This window comes from Martes martes (genome assembly GCF_963455335.1).
Source record: "Martes martes genome assembly, chromosome: 4".
NCBI classification, from domain to species: domain Eukaryota; kingdom Metazoa; phylum Chordata; class Mammalia; order Carnivora; family Mustelidae; genus Martes; species Martes martes.
In genome coordinates this window covers 147,985,501-148,012,230 of record NC_137891.1, presented here as the reverse complement: position 1 = coordinate 148,012,230, position 26,730 = coordinate 147,985,501, and the positions used below count along the sequence as shown (strand labels likewise).

Below are 26,730 nucleotides of genomic sequence, written 5' to 3'. Positions count from 1 at the left end.
CAGAGGAAGGATCTCAGGCAAGGTGGCGCGGAAAATGTGCAGAGCGGAAGCAGAACGGCAGGGGGCGCCTGTGGGCACAGACGCGCACAGAATCTCCCGCGAATCACAGGTCACAAGGCCGGGTTGCCGCGGCAGCAGTGGCCGCTGGCCTCAGCCCCAAGAGTTACCTCGGCGGGAGTCCCGATTGAAGACCTCGCCTGGCGTGGGGGAGGGGGGACCCGGGCCATGGGCACCAAATGGTTTAGCGGGGCACCCTTCGGGGTGCAGAGCCACAGGTGGGGGCTCCCCCTGGAGGCGCGGCTGGAGTCTGGGGGAGGAGGGAGCGACGGGAGGGTGCCTGGCAGTGAGGAACGGGGCCGTCTTTCTCTCCGGGTCACACCGGCTGCCCTTCTGGGCCCGGGGCTCGTTCACCATCCTAAAGTGATTTGAAAGCGTTTGGAGAGCACCTCCTGTGGGCCCCGCGCAGAGGCCGGCAGCCCAGCGGGAGGGGGCGGGGTGTCACTCCGCCCAAGAGGTTGGCAGGGTTTCAGCGCAGGGGTTCCCCCACCTCCCACATTTACACCATCTACGTGTATCACCTACTCTGTGCGGGGCACAGTTCTAGCTTCTGCGGACATAACAGCGAGCATACGGCAAAACCCGTACTCCAGGGTTGGCCGTTCTTGTCGGGAGGGGTGGTTGGAGTAGATAATAAACCAAAAGGAAAAAGATATAAAATGTTGGGTAGTGATAGGGCTAAGGAGAGGAAGCAAGCTGGGAGGAGAAGCTGGGAGGTGCTGGCAGGTGGTGTTTGGAAGGAGAAGATGACTTTTGAGTAAAGGCCCCTAGCAGAGGGGAGGGGACCAGGCAAGGGTGGTGTCCAGGGGGAGAGAGGCAGGAAGGACAGAGACCCTGGGGTCCCAGCAGCCCTGCTCCTGCTCCAGCAGCCAGGTCCTCTGGGAAGCCAACACTGCCACCCCCAGAACTGTCCACATGGGGTCTGGGGGCCAGGCCTTGGGCTCTCACTGGGCCTCCGTCCCTCCTTAGGTTTGATGTCTCTGCAGTTTACCCCAGCCAGAAGAAATTCAGCACTTTCACAGAGGCCCCATACTCCAGGCTTCATTCTTTGGACCTGGTAAGTTCGTGCAGCTTCCCTGCAGCCCTACCTCTCCCCCCTGCCCCCCTCCAGTGCCTTGCCATTGGGGAGGAATTGTGTCACTGTTGTGCCTTAACACCTCTCCAAAGCCCCTAGTTGGGAGCACCGAGCGTGGCTCAGAGTCGGGGCCTTAGGTGTGCTGATAAGCGCAGGACTGGGGTGAAGACAGCGTGGGTTGGGACCAGAGCCCTGGGGGGCATTTCCTCTCTGGCAAGAACTGGCTGCAGGCTATACCAATGATACTACCCTTCCCCGCTATAGGGGAGTATAAGGGGATCAACGACAGAGGGTGTTATGATGGTCCCATGAGGGCCATGCCCCTCGGTGCTTGGTTGGGGACTAAGGGTAGGGGCTACAGCGGACTCGACCTGTCCACCCCCAGCTCAGGGTGGCCTCTGTGGGGAGGAAGTTGCTCTGTGGACAGATTCTGTGGATGTGACTGTGTTCTGACTCAGTCCCACATAGGACCTGGGACCTACAGCTCCAAGGAAACCTGCTTTAGCAAGAAGAAGCTCAGAAGAGAGGTGGGCACAGGCTGGGCCCGGGCCCAGGAAGCCGTCAGGCTGACTCAGCTGCCCCACTTCCAGTACCAGACCATCATGAAAGAGAAGCAGCTGCAGGTGAGTCCTCCCAGGCCCTGCAGTGCTCCTCCCTTAAGGAATGCCACCACCTTCCAGACTCCTTCCTGGGAGGACCTTCCCAAGCTGAAGGTTGTCACCCTCTGCTTTCTTCTCTTGGGGCAGAAGGAGAAGCTGGGGCCCGGCTCCTACAACCTCAAAGACTTCCTGGAACAGCTGAAGGAGAAGCCCTGCAGCACCCGGGGGCTGCTTAGCTCGGGGGAGGTTCGCTTCCGAGGACTCATTGGGGTAGGTGTCCTCAGGTACTGGGGAGGGTCCCCCCCATGCTCCCCTCCATCTGCAGAGCACGCAGCCTGGCTGGTGCTGGACACACCCCTCCTCGTGCCATGTCCTCCCCAGGCTCGGCCAAGCTCTCCTCTGGGTCTCCCAAACCCCTCTGCCTCCTGCTTTCCAGTATCACAACCTTGAGTCCAAGGGCCGTCGTATATCCCTGTGCCTGTCCCTCACCGGCCCAGGAGCTCCCAGCGGGCAGGGATGGGTCTGGTTCATCTCTGAGTCCCAAGCACAGAGTCCAAACATCTATATATTAGGTGCTCGACAAACTCATCCATCTGTATGTCCATCTGTCTAGCCAGCAAATAATGGCTGAGCACCCACTAATTGCCATGCACTGTTCTCAGGCTTGGGGATGGAGCTGTGAGGAAGACGAGGCCCCTCCCCTCATGGAATGGGGCCCTAGCGGAAGGCACAGCAGTACAGAGAAGCAAATCCTGTATGATCAGGACCATGAGGAAAAATGAGACCAGGAAGGGATACAGAGTGAGGGAGGTGCAATTTATAGGGTGGCCAGAGAAGACCTGTGGGAGGAGGTGACCTTTGAGCAAAACCTGCAGGACATGAGCGCTGGAGATTCACGGTAGCTGCGGGAGAGCGTTCTACGCAGTGGGAACAGCAGGTGTAGGCTGGGAGTTGAACCAGCGGGCAGGAGGCCAGTGCGGCTGGAAGGAAGGGCGAGAGTGGAAGGAGGAGAGAGGGCAGAGGAGTGAGGGCCAGAGCGCAGGACCCTGCAGCAAGGCAGGGCTTGGGGATTGATTCCAAGCGCTGTGGCAAGACCGTGGAGGGTTTGGACAAGGGAAGGGCCTCATTTACGTTTTCAGAGGAGCACCCTGCTCCTGGGGGTGGGGCTCCGAGGCATCCAGATGGGGGAGGTGATGGTGGTCAGGGGTGGAGTGGCATCCGTGTGGGTAGGGGCGATCATCCCATATGGGGAGAACAGAGTGGGACACAAGCTCAGGACGGGCACAAGGGAGAAGGCAGAAGTCACACCCTCCTGGAGCAGAGCGCGCCCTGAGGTTGACTAAGTGCCCTCCTCCCCGGCCCTGGTGCTCTCTGCACTGGATGCTCTTGGTCTCCTTCCAGCTCCTCAAATGGGCCAAGCTCTTTCAACTGGGGCTTTCCTCCTGCCATTCCCTCCACCAGAAGTGTTCTTCCTCTCCCTCTCCCTTGGTCAACCTCCCCTGCTGCCCCTCCGTCAACCCTCAGCTGTCAGCTCCAAGGTCACTTCCTCCAGGAAGCCTTCCTGACCCCCACTAGGTGACAGATAGCTCCCTTTCCTAGGAGTCCTGTTCAAGGTCGTGTCTAGTGTTTTTGCTCCCCTGGACATCAGCCCCCGAGGGTGGACGACATCTGCCTGGTCGGCTCACTGCGGGACTCCCAGGTCTTAGCTGTGCCCAGCACTCAGTGGGCACACAGTAGGTATTTGTAGACTGAATAAGTGCATGCCTGTCTGCTAAGTACGAGGTGTCCCAAAACATTCTCAGTGTTTGCAAACCTTCCAGGTGAGGCCCGGGAGGCTCGGAGAGGATAGATAAGCCTTTTGCCTTAGGCAAGCAGGAAATGTCCATCCCCAAAGCCAGGCCCTTTCTCTCTGCCTTACCTCGGTGAAACCTGGAAACTACAGCTCTTTGTATCTTTAGGCACAGACGCTGTTCACCGCAGCCTGGGGAGAGGGGCTGCCCAGAGGCATTTCAAACTGAGTCATTACCTTCAAGTCTAAAGTAGTAACAATTGACGAGTTATGCCACGTGCCGTTTGCTGTCCTAAGCACCTGAGTGTACCAATTAGTCTAATCCTCACAACATCCCTGTGAGGTCGGCCCTATCATTATCCCCGGTTTACAGATGAGAAAAAGAGCCCAGAGAGCTTAAGTAACCGCCCAAGGTCACAGAGCTATGAGTGGTGCAAGCAGGATTTGGATCCATAAGCAGTGTATTTGACACCTAGGTGGGCTCACTGGGATTTTGTTCCTTGGTGGCCCCTGGATGACAGTCTGGGCCAGAACCCTGCCCAGATGGTGACAGAGGAATAAGCCTGATGCTTCCTACCTATGTCTCCAGCCCCCAGCCCCGGGGCATCTGTGAGTGTTGGCTGAGTAAGGGAGAAATGTCCCACACAGCCTGGCCCTCACTTCCAGCTGGTTCTTCTCCTACTTTGTCACCCTATCTGCTCCTGCAGTAACCTCCCCCAGGCCCTGCGGTATTTCTCCAAGCCACTCTCCTGGGCTCAGGGCTGGACAGCAAGCTCAAGGAGGTGGCCCTGCCCTGGTGGGTACAGAACGCAATCCCTTGGGAAGCTCATGTCCGAGGCCCATTTTCTGTCTTCTTGCTGTGAGACCTGGGCTGGGAGCCTGGTGGCCTCCTCTGGGTTACAGCTGCCCCCTATCCAGAACACTGACCCCTCCATGGGTCCAGCTAAAAAAAAAAAAAAAAAAGCTGTGCTGATTCCTACATTCCCACATACCTCTCCCAGAATTAATTACTCCTGCCTGGGTCCCCAAAGTGCTGACAGCCAAACATTCCAGTCAAAATCGTGGACTTTCAGGGCGCCTGGGTGGCCCAGCTGGTTAAGCGTCTGACTTTGGCTCAGGTCATGATCCTGGGGTGTTGGGATGAACCCCACACTGGGCTTCCTGCTCAGTGGGGAGCCTGCTTCTCCCTCTGCCTCTCCCCCTGCTTGTGTTCTATCTTTCTTTGTCTCTGTCAAATAAATAAATAAAATCTTAAAAAAAAAAAAAGAAAAAGAATAAGAAAATCATGGACTTTCACATCAGCCCAGGTGTGTTACTCCACCTTGAAACCTGAAAGGTTGAAGGAAGAGATGAGCCCAGGGCTCTGGGCTGGGCGCTGTCCATGGACTCCAAGTGCAGCGGTCACTCTCTGTTGTAACTGATGCTGCTGCTGCTTCTTTTTAAAGATCTTATTTATTCATCTGAGAGAGAGAGAGAGAGAGAGATTGAGCACACAAGCAGGGAGGAGGGGTATAAGCAGAGGGAGAAGCAGACTTCCCATCCAGCAACGCAGGACTAAATCCCTGGGATCATGACCTGAGACAAAGGCAGACGACTGAGTCACCCAGGCACCCCTATTGTAACAGGCACTTCTAAGGTCACCTCGAAGGTGCCCCTGGGCTCATGGCCCTCCCGCCCCTGGGGCTCACACAGTGCCTTGGGAATCAGCTCAGGAAGAGGGTGGATTTTGCAGCTGGAAGCTCAGCCGCTGCTCCTTTCTGGAGGTAGGACCTTGGACTTGAGGTCTGACTCTCTGAACTGTTTCTCCATCTGTTAATTGTGGATGGTGCTGATTTGCTCTCATTGGGTCACCGCCAGGACCAACGTGCTGAGGCTTCTGAAGCACTTCACACACCAAGCAAGGACCCAGCTTCCTCCCTGGGTGCTCCTGAGCACACCTGCAAACCCCGGCCCCTGGAAGGCATTTCGTGGTCCTGTCCTCTGAGGGCAAACAGATCCCCAGCGGGGCTCCCTGCCTCCTCCATCCTGTCCTGTGGGGCTGCTTCCCCAGGCTTGTTTGGTGAGCAGTGGGCAGGGCTGAGCCATCTGTGGGGCGGCAGCGACCTCGTGTGGCTGAGAGAAGCAGTGCAGCAGCAAACGTTCCAAGGACCACCTCCCCACATCAACCCACCCACCCACCTGCACTGCAGGGGGCCTCTCTTCACCCCACCTACAGAAACCATACTTCCAACCGTGGCAGTGGAAGCTCCAAATACTCACTCCAGCTGCAATTCTCCATCTCTCCTTCCCCCTCAAACTCTCCTCCTGACCCCCAAGACAGGCATCCCACCCTGACTTAGGTTTTGGTGCCCAGTATGGGCTGAGCACTGTGCAGGAGACTTTATAGACATTATTTAAAATTTCCTCCTCATTGTCCTGGAAGAAAAATATTACTATCTCCATGTTACAATGGTGGACCCTGAAGCTTAGAAGGACGAAGGGATATGTCCAAGGTCACTCAGCTATGGAGCAGCAAAACCAGGATTCAAACCCAGGACCCCAGATCCTTCCAGGTCACAGCATCGTTCACAGCACAGTGAGAACCCCATTCATGCAAATGCAGGGCTATAAAATGGGTGTAATAGATGGCATTTCTAAGACCACTGAAGCCGGCGACTGTCTGGGGCGATAGGGAAGGAAGGCTTCATTCCCAGGAGAGATGACATTTGTGCTGGCTTTGCAGAATCAGACTTTTCTTTTCTTTTCTTTTTTTAAGATTTATTTATCTGAGAGAGGGAGAGAGAGCCGGCGCACACGCCTGTGAGCGGGATGGGGGGCACAGAGAGAGTGGGAGAGGGGAAGCAGACTTCCCGCTGAGCGAGGAGCCCTACACTGAGGCTCAGTCTCCTAACAGAGGGAGATCATGACCTGAGCCCAAACTAAGAGTTGGACGCTCAACCGACTGAGCCGCCCAGGTGCTCCAGAATTAGAATTTTCCGAGGCCAAGAAGGCAGGGAGGGCATTTTGGGGTGTGGTAACAGCGCAAACGAACCCAGGCAAGGAGGCTGGCAGAATGGTATTTGGCGAGCAGCAAGGAGCCCAGCTGGCAGGAGTGTGTGATGGAGGAAGGCAGCGGCATGAAATGAGTTGGCCAGGCCATTGGGGCCCCAGGGAAGAGCCAGAACTTGGGACTGAAGTTTCGAGCAGTGTGGAGCCGTGTTGAGACCAAGCACGTTGTGTGTTGGGGTGTGGTTAACACACACGGGCCCTGAACATCCTGTTCCCCTCCCAGGGGCTTCTCTTCCTCAGACATACTCTGCATAAGCAGAGGGACTGATGACCTTTATGCCCCTCTCTCCCCCCTGACAGAACTACTATCCAGGCCCCGGAAATTATGGGGTGAAGGGCAACCCATACACAAAGCTGGAGGAGAAGTCCTGCAGCCGCTCTCACTCTGAGGCCCACCCATGCCGGATGACCCACAGGACACCCCCCATGGCTCATCAGGTACCCCCCATCTGGCCGGGCCTTGCCTGCCTTTCTGCACAGTCCTGGGCCAGTGGGGGCACGGAGAGGATTCCCGGGGCAGATGGGGAAACTGAACCCCTGTGGAGGAGGGGGTGGGAAGGGCCTGCTTCAGTGGTTCTCCTGGGGGACTGTCATCTGTGCTCTGTTCTAGGGGAGTGGTCTGGCACCAGGCACCTACTCTTTCAAAAGTGGCATTGAGGCGTACCTGGCAAAATCCGTGGGCACCCGAGGCTTCTACGACACGTTCTCTGGTGACCGCAGCAAGCCACAGCCTTACGGGCATTTCTCGGTGCAGGTGTGTACCCAGGTGAGGCATGGAGCAGGTGTTCCCCGCCCGCGTGGCCGGCCTCACTCCCCACACCGGGAGCACCACCAGCCTGTGCGCTCCCCACCCTCGCGGCCCCCAGTGCAACGGGGCACCCTGTGTTGGGTAAGGAAGTGGGGTGTCCACGCCTCTGGGAAGGAGAAGAGCTAGGGTCTGAATGCCAGCACGTCTGTCTGGCTTCACCCGCACAGACCGCAGAGGAGGCACAGAGGGTCACAGTGCCAGAGCCGGATGCCACAGGGCCCCCGACGGCACAGGTGTGGGTGCCCGGCTATTTCAGAAGCACTTTCCAGGTGTCACAGGCCCAGCTCGCAGCAGTGCTGTTAACGAGCCAGAGACCTGGAGGGCTGGGAGGGCGGGGAAACTGAGGTCAGATTTTAACTCGCAGACCACCTTTCCTGCCCCCGTCACGCTCGTCGTGTGATCCTTGGCATGGCGTTTTGCTTTCTTCCCGTTCGAGGCGACTGGAGTTCAGTCTCTGTCCCACAGCCTGCTCATTTTGTCTCCACTCGCTGTGCAAGTTTGGGGGCAGGTCAGAGTCACGGGCGTGACCGCCACTGTGGCACTGCTAGCGGAAAAGGACACACAATCATGAGTAAACACCTCGCAGAGTGTCGGCAGGTGGTGACGAGGGGTTGCTGGTGGTGAAACGTTGACACGCTTTGGACTGATGGGCGACTTGCCACGGAATAAGCCCTCCCACCTGGCTCCTCGCCAGGGCCTCCCACATGCCCCCACGACCAGCTACTGACGTGGTCCCATCCAGCACAGCAGGGGCTATGGGAGAGAATATTTTTTATTATCTGAAGAATAATAAACTTTAATTTTTGGAGTATTTTTAGGAGCACAGCCTACTTGAGCAGCAAACCCAGAGTTCCTATACCTCCTTGGTATCCCCTCCCTGCCCGGCCTCCCACACTGGCCACATCCCGCCCCGGGGTGACAGATGTGGTACGATATACTGACATTATTATCACCCGAAGCCCATAGTCCTCCTGAGGAGTCAGTCTGAGGATTGTATCTTCTACAGGTTTGGAAAAAAGTGTCCGCCATGGGAGTGTCCTACAGAGTAGATCACAGCCCAAAAAACCTGCTGTGTTACCCCATCACGCTGGTTTTTAGATATTTGGACCACTGCTCCTGCTGAGAACAAGATGCCGGCCGTAATGCCATTGAAATGAGCACAAAAGTGAAGGAATGTGCAAACAGATGCTGGTTACATTGTCTGGGGTGCATGGGCATGGAGGCTGTGAGACTCACTTGGCCCCTGGCCGGGGCTGCATCTCTGCCCGCCCCCAGCTTGGGGACATGGGGAGGCAGGATGGACAGTGATGCCTCTTTGTGTGGCCACTTGCTTTTCTCTGCTGCTGAGGGTCCAGAGAGAGGGCTTGGATTTTCCTGGCCTAACAGACACTTTTTTTTTTTTTTCTCTTTCTGTTTCTCAGAAAAGAAAGCCCAGGGAACTGATGAATTTTACGAGCTTCGTGGAAGAACTTAACTCACGTCACAATAAGAAGCGTGGGGTTTTTTCAAAAATTTCTCGCAACCTGGAAACCCCTACAGAAAGGATTTACTGGGCCACCCTTAGCCAGTGCCCCCGAAAACTAGTCAGTGTTTCCCCCCCTCCATGACCTTACTTCCTTCTTCTCTTGGGAGGGGGCTCTCCTTCGGGGCCAGCATGGGATGGGGCTGGCTATTTCAGGGGAAAGGTCAGCCTCGGGTATCAGACCCACATGGTTTCCAGTCCTGGTCTTGCCTGTCTTGTCACTCTGAGTAAGTCCCTCCCACTCTCTGAGGCTCAGTTTACTTGCTTGTCCTCTGAGCGTACCCAGGTGGGTTGAGAGAGGTGAAGGCCTGGACCTGGCAGCGTTGGGCTTGGAACCCCCCATGTGCCCCTGGAAATCAGCTGAGGAACATGGGGCAGGACAGAGTGTGAATAAGGGATCTACCCCGATAGGGGATTGCCCACCTGTTTCCTCCAAGGGATCGAGGGCACTCCTCTCTGGGGGTGGGGTGGCCGGTGACCTGGATAGGCCCCCTAGGCAGGACCTGCCCCCCAGGGAGAACTGTTTAGGGCTTGGGAAAGAGTAGGGCCTGGAGGAATGAAAAAGGGTGCCACCATTTCCTGAATGTCTGCTCTGAGCCAGGCATCTTCCAGCACCCCAAAGTAGGAGTTAACGTTTGCATTTCACAAAAGGAAACTGAGGCCCCAGAGATGGGGAGGGATTTGCCCAGGCTCCCCCAGCAAGTATGAGAAGAGGCCAGCTCCTCTAGCTCCAAACTCTGTGTGGCTTTCACTTTCCAGGTTAGAAACACCTCTGTGGCCCTCCCAGGCCTGTGGGTCCTTGGGAATCCTGAAAGAGGGGTCAGGCTGATGGGTGGGGTTAGAGTGGGTGGCATGGGTTATGAGGGCTCCACAGGGCTCCTGTGGACATCCTCCACAGGGCATCCTCACAGAGGATGGGCTCCTGGTGAGTTGGAAGTTGATTGGGTAAACCCCTCCTGCCCCTGTTTTTGGCTCAAGGCCCAGGGCTGCCAGGTCAGCATGAGGTCAGCCGCCCAGAGCCCTCACCTGCCCCGGCCCCAGGCTGACACCACCAGACCCTTCCAGCTTTCAGCCTCCGTTCCTTACCCCTAGGCCACATCTGGTCCCGGTTCATGGCTTCCTCCAAAGACAGAATGTAAACGTGTCAACCAGCCACCGTTCCTGTTCTCTTCCAAGCGAATGGGCATAAAGGCCTGCCAGATGGTTTTGGGAAGCTGGGTGAGTGGGTTTGGAGTGGGAGTTACATGGTGATGGGCAGGGAACTCCCTCCTGTCTCTACAGGCAGCCCCAAGCCCTCCTTGCCCTTAGGAACAGAGGCTCTATGTGAGCCCAAACCCACTTCTTTCTCCCCAACACTGATTCCCACTGTCTTATTTCTCTAAGGCAATGGTTTCCAGACTTGAGTGGGTATTAGCATCCCCTTGGAGGGCTTGTTAAAACACAGATTGCTGGGTGTCCCGCCAGAGAGTCTAACTTGGTAGCCTGTAGTAGAGCCTGGGTATCTGCATTTCTAACACGTTCCCAGGTGATGCTGCTGCCGCGGCTGCTCCAGGGATCACACTTTTGAGAACCGTTTCCCTAAGGGACGTCACCCCAGAGCCATCCCATTCTCTGATTTTCTCAGGGAACTGCTCCCCCCATTCTCTTTTTATTTGTCTCGGGGCCTCTGGGGGTAGTTAGCCCCCTTCTCGTCCTTGGTGAAGCAAGGTCCCCTTCGGTCGCCAACCCCCTCCCCAGAGGCAGCCATCCCCACGTGTGCGATGTAACCTTTCGTTAGTGTTCTTGTAAAACAGCTAAGCTCTCGGGTTGCGTGTGCGTGCCTTCTTCATTTACACAAATGGCACTGGGCATCGAGCTCATTCTGTTCCTTACTCCCGCCCTTCAGTCTTTAAGTGCACCTTTAATTGGATTCTAATAGTCACACAGAGAGGAGCATGAATCCTAAGTGAATGGCTCCATGAACGGCCACAGAACAGACTCACCTGTCTCTTTCCATGATACTTCCACCGCCTCCCCTCACACCCCTACGCCCGCCTTCCCACGATGCTCCCGCCGCCTCCCCTCACACCCCGACTCCACCTGCTCACCCTCCGGAGTGCTGGCTTGGCCGCCACTGTGCCCACACCCTGTCACCCCGCCTGATTCTCAGGCGGACCCGATAGTCAGCTCTCTGCAAGCTTCTGTTCTCTCACCCCAAGCCGGCACCTCCTGCAGAGGAGAGGGTCTTTGCTTGGGGAGCCCAGAAAAGGTATTTAGATAAGAGCCAGATGCTGCTACCGTGGGGCTGGCCACTCCAGAGCGGGAGGGGTGAGGTGAGATCCACGTTCTGGGGCGGGAGGCATGCCACCGGGACCTTGCTGCCAACCAACTGGCCTGTCCCCTGTGGGCAGCACCTCAGACCCTGTCCGGCTCCTGTCATCTCCCAGGCCACTGTTGGCAGAGCGGCTCTGCAGGTGCTGGGGTTCCTGGCCCGCCATTGTCCCGCCCTTCCTGGTGACTCTGGGCAGGTGGCTTCTCTCTGAACGTCTCTGTTGGCGCCTCTTGATTATATCAGCGACTGTTCCCAAGTGAGGTCACATGCTGAGATATGAGGGGTTAGGACTTCTGCACATCTCTTTGGAAGACACAGTTCAAGCCCTAACAGGTGGAATAGGGAGCAGTGTGGTGGTCGGGGGGAGGGGCTGAGTTCACGTCTCCAGGCCCGGCCTTGGGCTTGCTAATGTCCTGCCATCCTCTCCCTTGTGCAGAACCCTGTAGGTGTCGGTCGCTACCTCAACACCTGGCTGGCAGAGACCAAGGACCATCGACAGCAATATCGGTCCCTATTCCTGGGTGGATCCAAGCGCTACCCCTCAGACCCGGCCAGGGACAGGCTCATGCAGTGAGTGCTCCTGGAGCGCTGGCAGAGGGGCAAGGGCTTACTCTGGGGCGGGCTGGGGTTCCCCCCTTCTCCCCCTCCCACCAGCTTGTGCTCGCTTCCCATGGGAACACAGCTATACGGCCCCTGGGGCCAGCCCGACAGCGAGGCAGTGGAGAGGGTTCAGACTGCCGCCCGTGCTGCTTACTGGCTGTGTCAGGTGGCGCGCATCCATTAACCTCTCTGAGCCTCCTTTCCTTCAACTGTGATGAGCAGAGGACTGTGGGACCCCCAAACGAGAGGCTCTGTCTAAAGCTCCTGCTAAGGAAAAGGGGCTCAATGCTAACTCCTCCACCCACAACCCCCACCGTCTCAGTGTGGCCCTGGCTGGCTTCCCCATGCAGAATCTCAGTTTCTCGGTGTTCGTGATGGGGCTGCTGAAACTGGTTTCAGGGAGCTGTTGTGAAGCCTAAGGAGAAAAAGTGCCTGAGATGCCATGGCTAAGTACAAAGCAGTTTGTAAATGCGAGCTGCTGCCATATTTTATTGACCCAAGAGGCCATCGGGTTCAATGTAATCTCCATTTCAGAATGTTCAAGTGTGAATAAACATGCACTCTAGATCATTCTGCTGTGAGGGCATGAGGACCAGACTGCTTGGGGAAAGCCCAACTTTTAACTGCTTATTTTTAGCAGTAGTGCTGTTGTGTCTTTGTTCTTGATTTATGCCCTTGTTTTGGTGGGGGGGGGGGGCTTTTTAAGAAAAAAAATTTTCCTACCTGCACAACGGATTAACAGTTTGCTTGGAAACAAGATGTTAGGTTGGAAATATTTTTTCTCCAGAATTTTGAAGACTTTGTTCCATTGCCTTTGAGAATTCCAGCGTGGTGAAAATTCCTTTGCCATTCTGTTTTTCTGTCCTTTGAATGCGTCTTCCTCTCTAGAAGCTTTTAGGATCTTCTCTTTGCCTTTGTGTGCTGAGATTTAGTCTTAAATAATCCTAGTGTGAGTCTGTTTTCACCTATAGTACTTAGTGGGTTCCTTCCATCTGGGACAATTTTCTGGGAAAATCACTTGCATTTGTGTCTTTGGTGATTTCCTCCCCTCTGCTTTGTCTCCCTTCTTTTAGATGAAGGTTAATTATCCTGGTTTGATGTTTTAGCTTTCTTATCTTTTTTTTTTTTCTTATTTCCCATCTCTGCCTTTTCCATCCTACTCTTTGGTAAATTTCCCTTGTCCTTATCTTTGAACCCTGCTATTGCCTTTTGAAATTTTGGCTTCATCTTTTGTAGTTTGCAAGAGCTCTTGAGTGTTGTGAATTGCTTTCTTTTCTTTTCTCTTTTCTTTTCCTAGTCCCCGGAGCATTGTCTTATATGCCATATATTCTTTTTTCTGAAGATAACAATGACAATTTCCCTTCAGTCTACCTTTGTCCCCTGCATGGCCTGTGGTCCTTCCAAGTTCCTTATTTCTTTGACCTGTGTTGTTCGTGTTTAAGAGAAAAGCACTAACCGGGGCTGTGAGTCTGGTGGGGCTTGTCGGTTGGTGGCTTCACCTGGAGTGAGTAGGTGATGGGGGTCTGGTCCTTCTTTTGGAAGACCCTCCATGGCAGTGTTTCTAGGTGCTTTCTGTGGGACAGTTCAGCTTCTCTAGAAAAGGATCCTACATCCTGGGGTGGGTAAATGTGTTTGCTGGTATTTAAGGGAGGAGGCAGTGGGATCTGAAGCAGGGTATGGATTTCTCTACCTACTTCCTCTATTCTGATGACAGTGCCTGTCTGCCTGCCTTCCACTGTGCCCAGCCTCCCCCTCTGGAGTCACTATGCATACCAAACCTCCAGTCTTCTACTGGGTGGGCGAGGAATGGTGTGTGTGTGGCTAACTTTCCCTCTGTTTTCAGCCATTGGTCTTTCGCCTGCTTTTTGGTGCCTCCGATTCCTGGGTCTCTCTGGGGTTTGTGGTAGGAACTGGCAGGTTTCTCACTGGCTCCCCCTATTGTAAGCAGCTTGCTCCATTTTCCAAAAAAACATGTCACACTCCTGGTCCCCTGATATTGGCCTCTCCTTTTCTCATTTGTCTATCTTTAAAACACACCTTTCTAGTCCTTTCAGGAGACTGAAGAAGGAGTAGAGAGAGTAGAGATAAATGCATGTATTCATCTGCCTTGTTTAAATGAAAATCAGTGGAACACTGTGAGTGTGCAAAAGCACTTTCTTCCTCTTTCTAGCCAAGGTGGTTGGGTCTATTTTATGGGTGTTCAACCAGGACCAGAGAGGGAAACAATTTGCCCAAGGTCACACAGCTGGTGAACTATAGAGTAGGGACTCGTATCTTGTCTTTCTTTCCAGGGCAGGGTCCTTCCCATTACACAAGCCCACGTGAGGATTTGGGGGTTCCTGCAGGGCCCCTCCTCCCTGGCCACCCTGTCAGCGAAGCTCCATTCTATATACTGTTTGCTCAGCAAAGGCCTGCAGGGAAGTAAAGGAGGCCCCATCCCCATTAGACTCTCAGCTTTCTCCCCTGAACATCTGCCTTCCCCTTGGGTCTGAACTTCCCCTTCACCACTGTGATCACATCCAGGACTCAGTCTTGTGAGGTTATAGGACTTCCTTTGTAACCTGGTTTAGAATTCTGTCTGCTGCTTAGCTGTGTGACCTAGGACACGTTACATGGAGACAGACTTTGCTCTGAAAAATGAGAGTGAATGAGACAACCCACTTCGTGGAGTCTGCCTTGAGGATGGAAGGAGATGATGCTTAAAAAGGTGCTCTGCCTGGGGATTCTGGTTGGCAGGTGTGTGGCAAGTCCTAGCTTCCTTGTCCCTTAGCAGCTGCTATGCCTGGGCGGAATTCTATGTTTTAGTTATATAAGGGCTGAGTTCTTTAGAGAGCCTTAGAGTGCACATCAACCAGGAAAAGAAACAACGGCAATTTAACTCACCCTCTGCTCTCGAAGAAGGAAAAGTATCTATTAAGAAGAAAATTTGACAGGGACGGGGGATCTCCCCGTCCCTGGGAGGGCACTTGGGTCCTGAGGGAATTTGGGGGCTTTTAAAGATGAGGCCAAACTACTAAATATGATAGTAAAATGCTAAAGGCTTCTCATGAAGTCAAGAACAAAAAGGGGATGCTTGTGTCACTGGAATTATTCAGCACTGGTGTGGAGGTTCCAGCAAATACGGTAAGACAAGAAAAACAAATAGGAAATAAAACTCTTAAGGAAGAGCAAATCATCACAATTTATAATGTGTTTACTTACAATAGTCCAGGAGGGCTCATTTTAAAAATGTAAAGGTGAAGAATTTCTTCTGATACTGCAGCCATAACTAATAGAAAACATAATTGAGATAAAGGAAAGGATCTCATTCTTTGTAACAACACCATTGATAAAATGCATTGGGATAAACTTAATAAGGTATAGTTAAGGCATACATGAAGAAAAATATAAGCCTTTGGTAGAAGATGTCGGAAAAGGCTTGAATAACTGGAAGGAATACCATGTTCATGGATGGAAAGATTTGATATTGGAAAAAATAGTAATTCTCCCATTGATGTACTTAATGTCATTTTAGCAGATTTCAAGGGGCTAGTAGGTAGAACTTGATACATTTATTATAGACTTTATCTGAAAGACTAAATACATATGAATATTAAAAATAGAAGTATAGTGAACCTATTAAAATATATTTCCATATGCATAGACAACACGCTCTGGAGAACTAGGCCCCAAACTGTTGCTCATGGTTACCTCTGGAGTGTTACTAGGGTCTTTTGCATTCTACTTTGTTTGTTTTATTTCTGAGGTGTTTGGATTTTTCAGGAAAAACATATAACATTTTTATAATCAGAAAAAAAAATAAGGCAAATAGAGGACAAGCGCTCTTGAGACAGATTACACACATTGTATGTTCTCCATTTAGACCCATCTCCAGCCAAGAGTCACCCTTTGTTTTTCAGACCTTAGTTTTCCCATCTGTAAAATGGGAATGATTTATACCCGACAGGGACATAGTCAAGGCCTATCAATGCTACTGAAGGGAAGTCAACCAGCAGATCCCTGTGGGTGTCTAATTGTCAGCCTGGTACATGATTTGCACTGGGGCTCTGGTTTGACATTGTCCCTGTAACCCTGACCCACTTGGGCTCTTTCCTGGGTCAGGAGAACTGTGTCACAAGGCATAGTAAGTAGGTCATAGGTGGGAAAAAGGATTTCCTGATAAGCTCTTTCATGGATTCATTTGAAAAGCCTGCTCTGTGCTTGGTTCCATCCTGGGTATGTCTGAGATGCTGATTGTTTTCAGGTGACTAGAAATGTTCTCTCATTTACTCACTGACTTTTTCATTCTCTGATTTCATATTTTAATTTCTAATTGCTCTTTTTTGTTTTCTAAATGTTTTAGTAACGCCATTCTCTTATTTCATGGATATGGTGTTTGCTCATACTTTCAAGATATTATTGATTAAGACAAGTTTGCCTGACTATTGTCTCCTTTTACCAAATGCTTTTTTTCCTACCTGTATATTTGTTTTGGCCTCAATATTCCATATCAGAGGTTTTTCTCAAATGTCTGGTATTTCTTGGCTGTGGATTCACGTCTAACTAAAAATCCTACTGAAAGCTCTGGTTGATTATGGACTGCACATAGGATGACCAAACTGAGTGTTTTCAATGTCAGTATTGTGAGATGTTTTGTCTTTTACTTTGGTGGAAGAAAACTCTTCTGGGGGTCTTGGCTACCAGAGCTCTAAGTGGAGAAGAGCGTAGAGGTCTCGACATTTAGGGACTGAACTTCCATTTGTTTCCATTTTAAATATGGTACCCATAAGATCACCTGTGACTGGTGTCATCCTGTACAAAGAACCTCTCTGTCTCCAGAGAATAAATTCTCCAATCTTTATTCATGAAAAGCACTCATCTGGCTGTAGAGAGTGGGGAGGGAAACTAATACTCCGCAGACTCTCTATCAGTAGCTTGGGTTTGGTTCTGCTTCCTCTCTAACTTCCAGAGGTACCTGGTGCTGCTGATTCTTCAGCCTCTGGAGTGAGGGAATTCCTAAATTTATCTTCTACTGGCTTAGGGTTTAGCTTTTTTGGGTCTGCTAACTTAGTTATCATTCTTCCATCTGCTTTTTAACTTCCAAAATATATATATATTTTGCCAACTGCTTCTTCTATTCTTTTTGTCCCTGTGAGTATATGCTTTAAAAGTTTTTATTCCTTTACTCTTGTTTTAGTGGGATTTCACAAGGGAAATAAGTTAATGTATGCATTCAGCTCACTTAAAGAGTGGTAGAATTTCTGAGTTTCAAAGATAAAATAAAAGTCTTTAAAAAAAAAAGTCTTGTATCACCTCTAAAAAGACAAATAACCTACAACTTAAATAATAGACAACCAGACATGTTTTGGGCTTCTCTTCTGACACATGGATAGAAAACGTTGTGTATAGAGTTCTCTATATAAGCAAACTGTCATTCATGTGTAAGGCAAATAGAGATGTACAAAGATTTAGGAAAAATACTGAATGTGTCTTTTCTGAAAATAGTACTGGGGGATATACTCCAATCAAATGGCAAAGGAATTAGCATGCAGACCTCAAAGAAAGGGGAAGACAAAATATGTAAGAATAGATTTGGTTATGAGATACCAGATAAATGTAACCCATAAAGAAAGAAAAAGTGGTAATACAAATACCAAGCAAAGTAGAATTCAAGGCAGAAATATTAAATGGGACAAAACTGGGTATTTCATCATTATAAACAATGAAAGCCATAAAGAAGTTATAATAACTGAACCTTTACAACCCCAAAATAACAGTGACAGACTCCCACAATCTTAATGAGAGTTCTGAATAGACTTGTTTGAGGATTTGACAGAGAGGCTATATAAATAATTATTTGGAGGATTTGAATAGGTGTACTTTACTCCATATCATTTTCAGATACTCATGGAACATGTTTAAAAGTCAATCATCTAAGAAAATCTCGTTAAAAATGTCTAAGTGGGGGCGCCTGGGTGGCTCAGTGGGTTAAAGCCTCTGCCTTCGGCTCAGGTCATGATCCCAGGGTCCTGGGATCGAGCCCCGTATCTGGCTCTCTGCTCCGTAGGGAGCCTGCTTCCTCCTCTCTCTCTCTGCCTACTTGTGATCGCTCTCTGTCAAATAAATAAATAAATAAATAAAATCTTTAAAAAAAATGTCTAAGTTTAAAACATCCTACATAGAAAATTTGGTCACTTTTTCTAAACATAGTGCAATAAAACAAGATGTTAACAATAAAAGGATAGTCCCCCAAACCAAGTATTTGGAAATTAGGAAGTACACTTCTCAATAGCTCTCGGGTCTAAGAGAGAGTCAAGTTTGAAATTATACACTCTTGGGGCTCCTGGGTGGCTTTGTGGGTTAAGCCTCTGCCTTCGGCTCAGGTCATGATCTCAGGGTCCTGGGCTCTCTGCTCGGTGGGGAACCTGCTTCCCCCCACTCTCTCTCTCTGCCTGCCTCTCTGCCTACTTGTGATATCTCTGCCAAATAAATAAATAAAATCTTTTTAAAAAAAAGGAATTACACACCCTTTAGAAATTAATTATAATAAAACCCCTATATCCAGTTGGAGCAAAATTTAGAACTTTAATTGCTTGTGATATTGAACAATAAAGATTGAAAGCAAAAGAAGTCATTTGAAGTCATTTGACTCTAGAAGTTTAAAAAAAATTAAAACACGTAAAAATAAAGCCAGAGTCAAGAATGAGTGAGAAGGAAGGGAGACGGGGAGGATGGAGGCGTTCTCACTGGATCCTGACAGCTGAGTGCTGACTTGCTCTTCTTGACCCCTGCCTGTGGCTCCCGCGTGCTTCTTGTGATGACGTGCGCCTGCGGGGGGAGACGCATGCAAAGTCCACGGGCTGTGCAGGAGCCATGGAAGACAAAGGGTCAATGTCAGTGCCATCTTCCCTGCTGTATGCATGAGTTAGTGAGGCTTGGAGAGGAAGTGACCGCCACATAGAGGCAGGGCCAAAACGGTGCCCCGACTCTGACCCTGGGCTTCAGCCTCTCCTCCTGGGCCCGGTTTTTGGAGGAGGCAGAACACATGTCCTCAAACACTTTGCTCTCTCCAGTCCAGGTGAGGAAGTGCGTGTGTGGGAGTTGCGTAATCTCTTCCTGGGATGTGAAGTGACAGCTAATCTGAGCCACCTTTCACCCTCTGACCCTCACCTACTTCTTCCTGCCCAACAATAGGGTTCTGGGCTTCCAGCTCAGCAGCCTGGGATTTAAATCCTGCGTGGGAAGGACAGCCTTTTGGTTTTCATTTTTGGTTTTCATTCTTTAGAGCTGTGTATGCAATAGGTGTTTCATAAATGTGCTTGATTGACCGATGACCACCTTTTCCATCTGATCACCTTTCTGGCGCTTACAGCCAGGCCTTTAAAAAAAAACAAAACAGATTTCTGATTTTAGTGTTTCTTTATCTTTTAAAATATCTTATTTATTTATTAGAGAGAGCGCATGTGAGTGGGGGAGGGGCAGAAGGAGAGGGAGACAGAATCCCCGGCAAACTCCCTGTTGAGGGTGGAGCCCAACGCAGGGCTCGATCCCACAACCCTGAGATCCTGTTCTGAAATGAAGAGTCAGATGCTCAACTGACTGAACCACCCAGGTGCCCCTCTTTTTTTTTTTTTTTTTTTCTGTAATTAGGCTCTAAACCCAACATGGAGGTTGAATGCTCTACTGGCTGAGCCAGCCAGGACCCCAGCCACCAGGTCTTTTTATTCTCTCTGGCCCACCCTCTTGCTCTGTGGACAAGAGAACTCTGTGCTCTAGCCAGGCTACGCTTTGCACCACTCTCCATGGGTTGGCCGCGGTGACCTGTCCTTAGGACATCCTTTTGTTTGTTCCTGTCTGGAAAACCCCTATTCATCCTCCACAACTCTACTTAAATAGGAAGTCTTTCCTGATTTGTCCAGTTAGTGTCTATCCTCAATCTCCTGTGATCCCCAGTTTGAGGGGCTTTTCTCCCTTATGCTGTAATTACTTACTGGCATGCTGTGGTCCCTGCCAGATATAGCTTCCAGATTCAGCTTCTTGATTCTGGGGCTCTGGTGTCTCACTGGCCTGCACAGAAGGTGCTCAAGGAGTATTTGTTAAAGGGGGAGTCAGGGCATTAACTGGTGAGATGGTCCAGAGTCTGGATGACTCCATGAAAGGAACATGTGGGAAATTTCCAGTTTGATTTGGCAGAAGATTATTTTTCCTTTTAAGCTTTTTTGCCTGACTTTTTTTTATCATGAAAAATTTCAAACATACAGAAAAAATGGAAAGGATTTTTGCCATGTACATCTATATACCTACCACTTAGATTATATCACTAACGTTTTGCTCTTCTTGCTTTATGACCTCTCTTTCTACTTATCCGTTCTTCTGTCCATCTGTCAGCCACCTTATAATTTGATAACGTGTCAAGTAGATGGCAGACATCAATACATTTCCTCCTAAATACTAAAGCATGCATACTACCTTTTTAGGATTTTAAACTAAAGCCATAGTCCTTGCTCAGAAATCTGAAGTTGAAATCCTAAATATCCATTCTTTGTAATAATAATAATAATGATAATTATTCTTGGAGCACGTTTATGACATACAAAGTGATTTCTTAGGCATTTGCTATATACGATGACTTTAAAAGGGAGATCTCACTCTCGATGTTTTCCAGTTGAGACGACTGAAATTTGGAGCGAGACTTCCTAAAAAGTCACTGCCAGTCAACAGCATTCATGCACGCCGTCCTCAGAGGCTCACTGTGCAGTTGCTGCATGCCAGCCCCACCCTGACTGCTGGGATGGGGCGGAAGAGAACCAGGCAGCAGCTCTGCCCCCACAATGGTGCCCAGCTTCATGCAGAAGACACTCATCTCTTCCCATAGTGATAGGGCAGCTGAGAAGGAGGATCGGGGCAAGTGGACCCAGGCCTTCCGTCTCCAAACCCAGATACTTCCCTTGCTCTTTCCCCATGGTCTGCTGGAGGATGAGACGAGGAGGGAGGGCTCTTCTGACCCAGGAAGGCTAAGCCAGAGAAAGCCTTTTCTGTCTCCCTGTCCTCATTCCATCTGCCCCCCACGGGTCAGTTTCCTTTGATTTCCCAGCCCTTTGTATATGCTGCTTTGGTGGGAGATTTAGGAGTTTGGACCGGAAGAAGAAACCCTTGGGAAGCTCAGCACGGAGTCCCCTCCCTCCACAATCCCACTACACATTTACTGTGGAAGTCTGGTGACTGCTGTAGACACAACATGGCACAAAGGAAATATGGGGTCTTGAGCTCCAAAGGAAGGCAGAGAAGAGAGGAGGTCCTATTTTTATCCTTCCTTCCTTCCTTTCTTCCTTCCTTCCTTCCTTCCTTCCTTCCATCCTCCTTTATTTTTGGTAGGAGTGGGTGGGGACAGAGGCTTTAGCTTACTTCCAGGCTGATGGGCAAAGAAGAAGCAGGTGCTTCAGTTGCTAGGTGGTGGAACCCACCTCTTGTTCAGGCTGGAGGGGCAGCTTCCCAAGTGCAGAAAAAGGTTGACCTTGGATGAAAGCAGGAGGTGGGAAAAGCATAGAGGTTGATGAGCCGGTTAAATGTAAGCCAACAATTTCTAGGGGCAGGGGTTTTTGCTCAGAAAGTCCTAGGCAAATGGGGCAGAGGGGAAGGATTGATTTAGAATCAGGTCCATGAGAGAGGGCTCGGCAAGATGCTGTGCAAGCATGGTGTGCAGAGAGAGGAGCCACGGTCTGCATGGGAAGATGGTGCAGAGACGGCGGGGTCCCAGGCTGCTGGCCTGGGCACGGACAGATGACAAGCCTGGCCAGCTGGGGGTGGCTGAGGGGTGGGGAGGGTGGGGCCCAGGAGAGGGTGTGGCAAGAGATGGAGAGAGATGGAGAGGCACAGCCGGATTGCGGCGTCCTAATGTAGGAGTTGGCAAACAGATACCTGTGACTCAAGCAGCCCGCAAGCTGTCCTCAGAGTGCTGTCCACACAGAAGGAAGTCTTTGGAAAGGGCCACTGGGAAGATGTAATATTGGGGTGGGACTTGGCTTTGCCTCTTCGTGTCTGAAATGAAGGGACCTTAAGGGGTGATGATACTTTACAGTAGACCCTAAAAAAATGGGCTCTGCGTCAGGGGAAGAGATGGGTCTGTTGGTTGGCTGGGGCTGGCTGATCTGGGGTGGTCTTGGATGGGACAATTAGATGCTCTTCCACAGCGACTCACCCCTCAGCAGTCTAGCCTGGGCTTGTTCTCACTGAAGAGGCAGAGGTTTGAGAGAGGACGTGTTCAAGGCCTGTGGCAGCCTAGGCTCAGAGTGGCACATCCTGACTTCTTCCATATTCTGTTGGCCTAGACAAGCTGTAAGTCCAGCCCAGATTCAAGCGCAAGGGGAAGCTGACTCTACCTCTGGATGAGGAAGCTGCTGAGTCACAATGCAAAGGGCTCAGATACGTGGAGAAGTGGAGACTGGGATCCCTTCCGCCTTCTGTCTATGCCAGGACCCGAACGGGATTGCATCTCCAGCCCAGCTGGTCCCGGCCATGACCTTTCCAGGAGGGCTCACTTTTTCCAGGGAGGAGAACACATTTAGGACAGAGAGAAGAGCCTGAGCAAAGGACAGGGAGCAAAAAAATCTCAGGACGTCCGGAAAAGACGAGATGGTTCATTTTGGATGATGCGTGGAGTGTGTACAGGGAGAACAGCCGAGGAGAGGGCGGATGGGACTGGCTAGGTCAGTCCTCAGGGACTTGGAATGCACAGCTAAGCTGCTTGGACTTTATCCTGCCTGCCAAGAGCCACAGGAGGATTTCTTTAAAAGTCAGATTTACAATAGTATAACTGCGTACAGTAAAATTCACCCTTTATAGGAATATGATTCCGTGAGTTTTGACAAATGCCTGTGATCATGTAATGACCAAGGTGGGCAAGATGTAGAATATTACCATTGCCCTGAAGGGCTTCTTTGTGCCGTTCGTAGTCAATCTCCTCCCCCTCCCCCAGCCTCTGACAACTACTACGAGGACATCTTCCCTGGAGTTTTGCCTTTTCCAGAATGTTGTGTAAGTGGAATTGTGCCATAGGTACACACTTGTGTATCTTTTGTTTTACGTGGCAGTCTTGGGGTTCACCCTTGTAGTTGCGTGTAGCAGTCGTTCCCTTTGAATGCGGAGTTGTGTTCCACTGTATGGACATACCGCAGGTTTTGTTTTTGTTTTTTGTTTTTTTTTTTAAATACATTTCCAAGGTGAGGGCCATTTGGATCATTTCCAGTTTGGGCCATTTTGAATGAAACTGCTCCAAACAGTCACATGCTGGTCTTTGTGTAGACACCTGCTTTGGTTTCTCTTTGGCAAATATCTACCATAGTGTGTTAAGGTCATGTGGTGTGTATAACTTTATAAGAAACTGACAAACTGTTTCCTGAAGTGGCTGTACTATTCTGTATCCCTATGAGCCATGTGTGTGGGCTCTCCTTGCTTCATACCCTTGTCAGTTTACATGGAAGTCAGACAATAAACAAACACGTAAATGTGTATCGTGCAATGGCTGCTATATGCAGGCAGATACACAAAGCAAAGGGTTCTTGAAATGTCATCTTCCAGATGGCTCTGGGGATGGAACGAGAGTCTCCAGGGGTTCCCTTTGGAGGAAAGAATCAGAACAGTGCTAGGGACACTAGAGTGAAGTTAGGGGCTCTGGGCTGGAATTCTGGCCCTGATCCTGGCCACCATGGTAACCTCAGGCCAGTTCTTGCCTCTCTCAGACCCTCAGTTTCCCTCTCAGGGTGGGCTAGACGATTTTTTTTTTAAAGATTTTATTTATTTATTTGACAGAGAGAGAGCACAAGCATGGGGAGAGGCAGGCAGAGGGAGAGGGAGCGGGAGAAGCAGGTCTCTGCTGAGCAGCGAGCCTGATGTGGGGCTCGATCCCAAGACCCTGGGATTATGACCTGAGCCGAAGGCAGATGCTTAACCTACTGAGCCACCGAGGCGCCCCTAGATGATCTTTCAAGTGCTAGGATTTTGTACTTGAAGTTCTTATAAACCAACTTGGAGGCTCTGATGAACCAAAGTAGGTGCAAAGGAAAGGAATCTCCTTTTTAGAACCAGGCTGTTTTGTTGCCGGAGGTCAGCCATTTTGTCCTCTTACCCATATAGGATCCCTTGGGAAGCACAGCCAGCTGGTACCTGTTCCTCGCACCCCCCAACCCCGGGTGCCTCTCCAGGGATGGGGGCTCAGTCCTTCCAAGGGACCAGTTTCATTGTCTCTTTCTGTCTTTTTAAAGGGAAAGGATTACACCTTTTACTAAGGGGAAGTGCCCTCCAACAGTGGATTACAATTCAGATCCTACTCCTTAAAGCTGCATATGAAGGACAGCCTGTGGTGACCAGAGGGCCCAAAGGCCTGAAGACAAATTTGGGATGGGAGGTAGAAGTGGGAATTGGGAGGGTGGGGAAGGTCTTAGAGAAAGGACACATGGGAATGTCTGGGAGAGGGGAGGGATACAGTGGGATCGCTTTTGCTGGAGACATCCACCCGGAGGTCATGATGTCTGCTAGGACAGCTGGGGCCAGATATCTTTTGATAAGAAAGATCAACTTTCTTTAGAATTCAGATTAGCCAGTGGTACAAACATGGGAGCAGATGGACTAATGGAACTTCTTCTATTCTAAAGTCAAATTGCTTGACTTCCTGATCATTAAAATCCAAAAAGAGGCAGAAAAGTGTAACATATGTCAGAAGACAGCTGTAGGCCCCTTTTGGGAACTCTCCATCTCCATCCAGGATGCTTCTGGAAGCCTAGCAGGACCTAATACTATTATGAGGAGGTTGCTGGCCCCCAGGCCATGTGCAGTCATTGGAAGCAATCAGTTTCATCCTTGGAGTTGGGGCTTGTGGGCACAGAGGTCTAACCCAAAAAGATGGGTCTGTGGGGTTGGTCACAATGTCCCGAGCTACTTCCTTCACTGTTTTTTGTTGGTAAGAGATTGTGTAAGGTGGCAGGATTGTGTTGACCCTAGACATAAAGGAGGCTGGGACACCACAGCCTCAGCCCCAAAACTCCAATAATGGTGAAAAATACTCTTCAGAGCGTGCGTGCCTTATGAAAAGTGTTACTTTCTCACTCATGTCAAAATGACTGTTTTAGAGGAAGTAAAACTGTCTTTACTGTTAGACATGTCGCCTGTGTGAAAAAAAGTCCTGTGAATCCTCAAAAAAGCTGATGAGCCAAAACAGGTCCAAACTAGATCTAATAAATCAGCTTAGCAAATTTTCAAGAAATAAGATCAAAATATCAAAATCAAATGTTTCTATATATTAGTGATAATAAAATTTGAAAATCTAAAATACCACTTATGATACCAAAACTAGGAAATATTTAGGTGTAAACTTTTTTTATTTAAGATTTTTATTTATTTATTTATTTGACAGACAGAGATCACAAGTAGGCAGAGAGGCAGGAGAGAGAGAGGGGGAAGCAGGCTCCCTGCTGAGCAGAGAGCCCGATGAGGGGCTTGATCCCAGGACCCTGGGATCATGACCTGAGCTGAAGGCAGAGGCTTAACCCACTGAGCCACCCAGGTGCCCCTTATTTAGGTGTAAATTTGACAAAAGATGTACAAGATGTTTACACTGAAAACTACAAAATACTGCAGAGAGACATTAAAGAAAACTTGAAGGAGAGGTATACCACATTCAGGATCAAAAGACTCAGTGTTGCTAAGATATCAGTTCCCCCCAAATCTGTAAACTCAGTGCAATATCAATCAAAATCCCAGTAATTGTTTTTAAGTTGACAAACTGATCCTAAAACACAAGGAAATAAAAAAGACATAAAATAACCAAAACAACTTTGAAAAGCAGGAACAAAGCTGGAGGAATAGCATTATTTTATTCCACAGCATGAAACTGGTGCCAAGAGCCGCAGATTAGAGGAAGAGAATAGAAAAGGTAGAAACAGACCCACAGAAAATCAGAAACTGATTTTCAACAAAGGTTCAGTGGAAAAAGAATAATCTTTTCAACAGATAGTGCTAGAATTATTGAATATTAGTATGCAAAAAAATGAACTGTGACCAATGACTCAGATCATCCAAAAATTAACTCAAAATGAGCCATAACCCAAAACATAAAACCTAAATTAAGAAAGCTCAGGAGGAAAATCTTCGGACTTTGGATCAGGCAGAAATTTCTTAGATACCAATATAACTATTTGCTATATTCTATAGATCATACTTCAGTATGGTATGAACAAATCGTTAAATTCTTTTATTTTTCGTTAAATTCTTAAATTGGACTTAATTACAATGGAAAAGTCCTGTTTTTTTCAAAGACACTATTAAGAGAGTGGAAAGACAAGCCATAGGCTGGGAGGAAATATTTGCAAATCGTAGATCTGGTAAAGGACTTATCTCCATTATATATGACATAATATATGTCATATATAATGACATATATTAGTCATTAAGGAAATGCAAATTAAAACCATAATGAGATACCACTACCCACCTATTAAAAAAGCTAAAATTAAAAAGACTGACCACGCTCTGTGTTGATGAGGATGTGGAGAAACTGGAACTCTCATACATTGTTGGTGGAAAATGGAAAGTGATCCAACTACTTTGGAAAAGAGTTCGCCAAAAAACTAACTGCACACCTGCCACCTAATCCAGTCCCTCCTCTCCTGGGTATTTACCCCAGAGAAACAAGAGTGTAAATCCGTACACAGACTGTAATGTTCCCAACCTCTTTGTTTTGGCCGCAAACTAGGGAGAGCCCAAACGTCCAACAACAGGAGAACAAATGAACAACGGTGATGTGTCCACACAAATTTCGAGCCTGACCAAATTCTACAGTGGAACTATGTGCCGTTTACCAGATTAGAGTTTGGAAGAAAATAATTAACAATTAAGTGCAATACAGAATCCTAGACGGGATTCTGGAAAGAAAAGGAACATTTGTGTAA

At 49.6% G+C, this 26,730-nt stretch overlaps 1 protein-coding gene across 1 annotated transcript; it reads left to right on the top strand.

The window, feature by feature from the left end:
* Positions 1–225: 225 nt before the first annotated feature.
* Positions 226–24,121, top strand: CIMAP2 (ciliary microtubule associated protein 2; the record flags this gene model as incomplete). The annotated part of the gene is made up of 10 exons (XM_080802258.1): positions 226–275; positions 1,027–1,114; positions 1,591–1,755; positions 1,879–2,001; positions 6,869–7,006; positions 7,179–7,322; positions 8,798–8,959; positions 9,991–10,116; positions 11,646–11,779; positions 24,049–24,121. The coding sequence occupies 10 exons, from the start codon at positions 226–228 to the stop codon at positions 24,119–24,121; spliced, it is 1,203 nt and encodes a 400-aa protein (XP_080658384.1).
* Between the last annotated feature and the right edge of the window lie 2,609 nt (positions 24,122–26,730).